The 4506-nt window shown below is 30.9% G+C and overlaps 1 protein-coding gene across 1 annotated transcript; it reads right to left on the reverse strand.

Annotated features, from left to right (window-relative positions):
* Window positions 1-1347: 1347 nt before the first annotated feature.
* On the reverse strand, window positions 1348-3514 carry LOC112751508 (uncharacterized). The gene is made up of 2 exons (XM_025800663.3): window positions 3303-3514; window positions 1348-2894 (listed from the first exon to the last, which is right to left on the reverse strand). The coding sequence occupies exons 1-2, from the start codon at window positions 3364-3366 to the stop codon at window positions 1594-1596; spliced, it is 1365 nt and encodes a 454-aa protein (XP_025656448.1). The 5' UTR covers window positions 3367-3514; the 3' UTR covers window positions 1348-1593.
* Window positions 3515-4506: the final 992 nt, after the last annotated feature.

Consider the following 4506-nt stretch of genomic DNA (forward strand, 5'->3'; position numbering starts at 1 on the left):
TTGCATGATATTAAGATTATAGACCAATGATTAAAAAGGTATTTGCCTTAAATCAATCATCATTGGGGCGTCATTAAGTTATTATTATTATTTTTTATTTCAATAGAAAAATATTGTTTAGAATGTTATGTTTGTTTATTTGGAAGATTATTTTGTACTAAAAACAAAACAAAACTACTAGTATGCAAACATTATATTTGAGAAACTAAAACTTCTTATCTTTTGTGTATCTTTTGTGGGGACAGAGAAAGGAGGATTTCTTATAATATAAAAATTTATAGATAAATAAGAATTTTAATTTTTATAGAAAAATTTATCCAAACTAACTACTAAAAAAACTAAAAAAGTTAAACCTTACCCTTTTCCATTCTTAGCTTCCTTCCTATTTGGCTGCTCCAAATTTTAAGGTATCTATTAGATGTGTAGCAGATATGTAATAATAATAAAAAAAAAAAAAAACACTGCAAATAAGATTTATTCTTACTGAGGATAAGCTACAAAGTAGCGTTAGCATAATAAGGGTTACCTTTTCGATGGCAGATGCAACTAAATAATTATTATGCCTGACTTGGCCAAATATTTTATCCCGAAAGAAATAAGTTGCTATGCTCAAAAGCCTTTTTTAAATCATACAAATTATTTATTGATTAAATATTTGATAATATTAAGATATTATATTGTATATTAAGCTAAAAACACAATTAGAATTTTTTTTTAACGTAATTTCAATCAGAATAATTAATTAAACACAACATACAAAATATAACAAAAATATATTTTACATTAATTTTTAAAGTTTTTATTAAATAATTAAAAAAAAATTAGTTTGGCCCTCGCGTCTGACGAGCCTAGTTCGAGTTATACATAATTACAAGTAAAACCAAGGCATCTCATATTTTCAATTACAATTATATCTTGATAATATAAATTTTTTTTTTTAAAAAAAATATTGTTCACAGTATCCCCCAACCTAACATTCTAACAAGACAAGGATTTATTAGGTACACAAATGATATATGATTTTACATCATTGAGCTTTGGTTGGTATATGAATAGGCCAGCCTTCCCCAAAATGGAGGCTCTTTGTCCCGGTAAAATTTAGGATGTTATATTTAATGGTATTTATATAATATTCTAGAGTGTTTGAGATTGTTCTGGAGGACTTGCAGAACCTTCTAAGACATTCTACAATATTATGCAAACAACGTTAAATATAATGTCTGGATCTTCTATAAAACACATAACAAGAATTAAGAAAGGAATCCAATTCAATGCTCACAAACTATCATAAGTTTTACCTTGCTCCGTAAAAACCCACATGAATGAAGCTTAAAACAAACTAGACTAGAATAACACAATGTCAATGCATAACCTTCTCAAGAATGAGATTCTTACTATGCTGTAGCCAATTTGCAAACAAACAGGAACATGGAATGGAAGTCTCAGTTTCATATTGTTCAGAAAGTCCAGACAAACTTATCCCAATCTAAAGCCTCAAAATTAAACAACCAAGTAATACAGAATATGTCATGCAACATCTGAAACATCAAATCCTCGATTCAAATAATGAACTAATAGGTTATATTTATATATTCAAATAATCTTCTGCACAAATTCTTGAAAAGCATTGTGGACAGAGCAGTAATCTATAAGCAATTTCACAGTGGTGGCATCTGCAGAAAAACCTTTGTCTTTAATAATCTGAAGATATTTTATTGACTTCAGAACATCATTTTGTCGCAGTAATCCTTGGACGAAGACATTATATGTGCAGGAATTTGGCAGGCAGCCATCCTCTTCCATATTGACCAGTAACTCTTCAGCATTAACCAAAAGTCCTTCCCTACAAAGGCCTTGGATCATTATTGTATAAGTATATACATCAGGCTTCAAGCCTTTTGCTGGCAGACAGGAGAAGAGTTCACGTGCATCATTTAGTTTTCCAGCTTGGCACATCCCATTCATCACCAAACTATAAATTACAATATCAAGATCCAAATTATTCTTCTCCATTTCTCTAAATAATGATATTGCATCAGAAGACAAATGGCATTTGAATAGGCCATCCAATAGAATCCCACAGGTTTGTAGATTAGGATGTTGACCAAACTTGTGCATTGTAAAAAATAATTCTTTAGCAGCTAAAGGTTTACCCACTCTGCAAAATCCACCGATAAGAGTATTCCAAGTCGAATCATTCATATTTAATCCTTTATTGATCATTTCATCCAAGAGATAAATAGCCCTATCAATCCTTTTGATCTTGCACCACCCATGAATTAACGACGCATAAGTCGTAACGTTTGGTAGGCATCCTTTGTGAACCATCAAATCAAATACTTTCATGGCCTCCTCCATTTGACTTAGGAAACAATAACCAGCAATCATTGAGTTATAGGTGACAACATTAGGCTCCTCTCCCATTCGAAGCATTTGACCAAGTATGGCCCTAGCACTTGAAATCTTTCCCTCTTTACAAAGAGCATCCACTAAAATAGTAAAAGTATGCGTATCGGGCACAATTCCCTTTTGTTTCCTCTCTCTCAGTAAGGACACAGCCTCTTGCCATCTGCTGAAAGTACAGAGTCCTTGAATCAAGCAATTGTAAGTGATAGTATTGGGTTGTATACCTTTCGTTGTCATTTCCGAGAATAGACTCAAAGCCTCAGAAACCAGCCCATCCTTGCAAAGACTATCCACAATTGTGCTATAACTTGCAACATCAACACTTGGTTTGCGGTTTCTTGTTTCCGTCTTCCTTAGAATGGCAATGGCAGCAGGGGTGTTGCCGATCTTGCACAATCCATTTATAATTGTTCCAAACGTGTGGGAGTCGGGTTGATATCCCAAGTAATCCATGTGGTCAAGAAACCAAATAGCATAATCCACATTGCCTTCAATACAAAGACCATTAACAATGGTGTTAAATGTGACCACATCGGGCTCCAATCCGATTTTGAACATCATCCCCACCACAGAGAAGGCAAAGGGAGTGTGGTTCAAACGGCACAGGCAATTGACGACAATATTGAGTATATAGACATCAGATTTGAGTCGTAAGGAGAACAAGTATTTGATTAAGGAAATGGCAGCTGTGTAATGCTTCATCTTAACAATAGAGCTAAACAAAAAGTTAAAGTCATTCACGCATGGCAAAGGGTTCATGGAAACCATTTTGTCAAACAGATGCAAAGCAGAATCAAGGTTTTGGAGATTCCTAATAGAATCTACGAGAAGGGGTCTGTCCTTGATGGCATCAATATGAGTGGGAAAAATGAAGGGTTTGGGATGAGAAAGAGTACCAAATTGAGATTGAGATTGCTGCCAAAAGAAACGCAGAGAAGTTCTGGTTGATGAACGCAACATGAGCGAGGAGTGAATAATGATGAGGGTTTCTGGGAGATGAAGCACTCGCCACTGACCACACCAACTACGCTCGCCACGATGTTGTGATTATTTGTGAAGTTCATGGCGATTTGAAGCTGATAGCTACTTAGCTATGTGCAGTTGAAGCTGATAGCTACTTAGCTAGTACTTGTTAGTTAATCTTTTGAATTTTACTTTAGACACTAAAGTGTGATCTCTCACCATTTATTTTATAGGTGGGACCAAAAATAAATATGAGAGAAAAACTATTCAAAGATAGAAAATCACACTTTACCCTCTAAAATACAAATTTAAAATTTAGAGAATCCAAATTCTAATTTTTTTGTTGCTAAAGTTGATACTTAAAAGTTATTAAATAATTTAATATATTTTGACTAAACTATCTTTTAATTTCTTAATTATCAACTTCAACTTTATCTAAGCTCAATTGAGTTTCTATCTTATTTTAAACTTCTATTCAAATAGTTCATGTAAAGTATAATTTATTTTTATTGATATATCTAATTAGACGTAATTATAAAATTATTTTGTATAGATCAAAATTAAATACATTTTATTTAAAATTAGATATTTCGCAAAATAATTAAAATTTTCTAGAAACATACGTTACCTCTTTTAATTATTCTATCCAAGCACTCTTAATCACTTTTATTTATAGTAAAAACAAATTTTTAAAATTAAAAATGTTATTTATATATTAAAATAAAATATAATTTATATATTAAAATTAAATATTAAAATAAATTATTATATATTATATATAAATATAAATATATTTTAATTTATTTTTAATATATATTTTATATTTTAATATATATTTTATATTAATAGTTAATTTTAATGATTAATTTTGATATACTATAGTTGTTTTAGAATTACAAAGAAATGATAAAATGTTTGGATACCCGAAATGAAGTTGTTTTAGGAACTTCAAAATAACACAATCAATCTAAGCATGAAACCAAATACTTGTTGATATAACACTGCACTTTTTGTCTTTATCATATTTGTTCAACTACATGTGAAAGCAGAATTATGAAAATGTAAACTTCAACCAATTTTGCTACATACAATTTGACCTTTATTCCCTAAGAAAAGTATAGCAAAAACTTGAAAGTT

This window comes from Arachis hypogaea, chromosome 15 (genome assembly GCF_003086295.3).
Source record: "Arachis hypogaea cultivar Tifrunner chromosome 15, arahy.Tifrunner.gnm2.J5K5, whole genome shotgun sequence".
NCBI classification, from domain to species: Eukaryota; Viridiplantae; Streptophyta; class Magnoliopsida; order Fabales; family Fabaceae; genus Arachis; species Arachis hypogaea.

What these genes read in the sequence shown, in the direction of transcription:
- LOC112751508 (XM_025800663.3), bottom strand. Translation starts at nt 3,366, where the DNA reads ATGTTGCGTTCATCAACCAGAACTTCTCTGCGTTTCTTTTGGCAGCAA. An exon ending in GCAATCTCAATCTCAATTTG is followed by an intron (nt 2,895 to 3,302) that starts GTACTCTTTCTC and finishes TTTGTATTGAAG; the next exon opens with GCAATGTGGATTATGCTATT.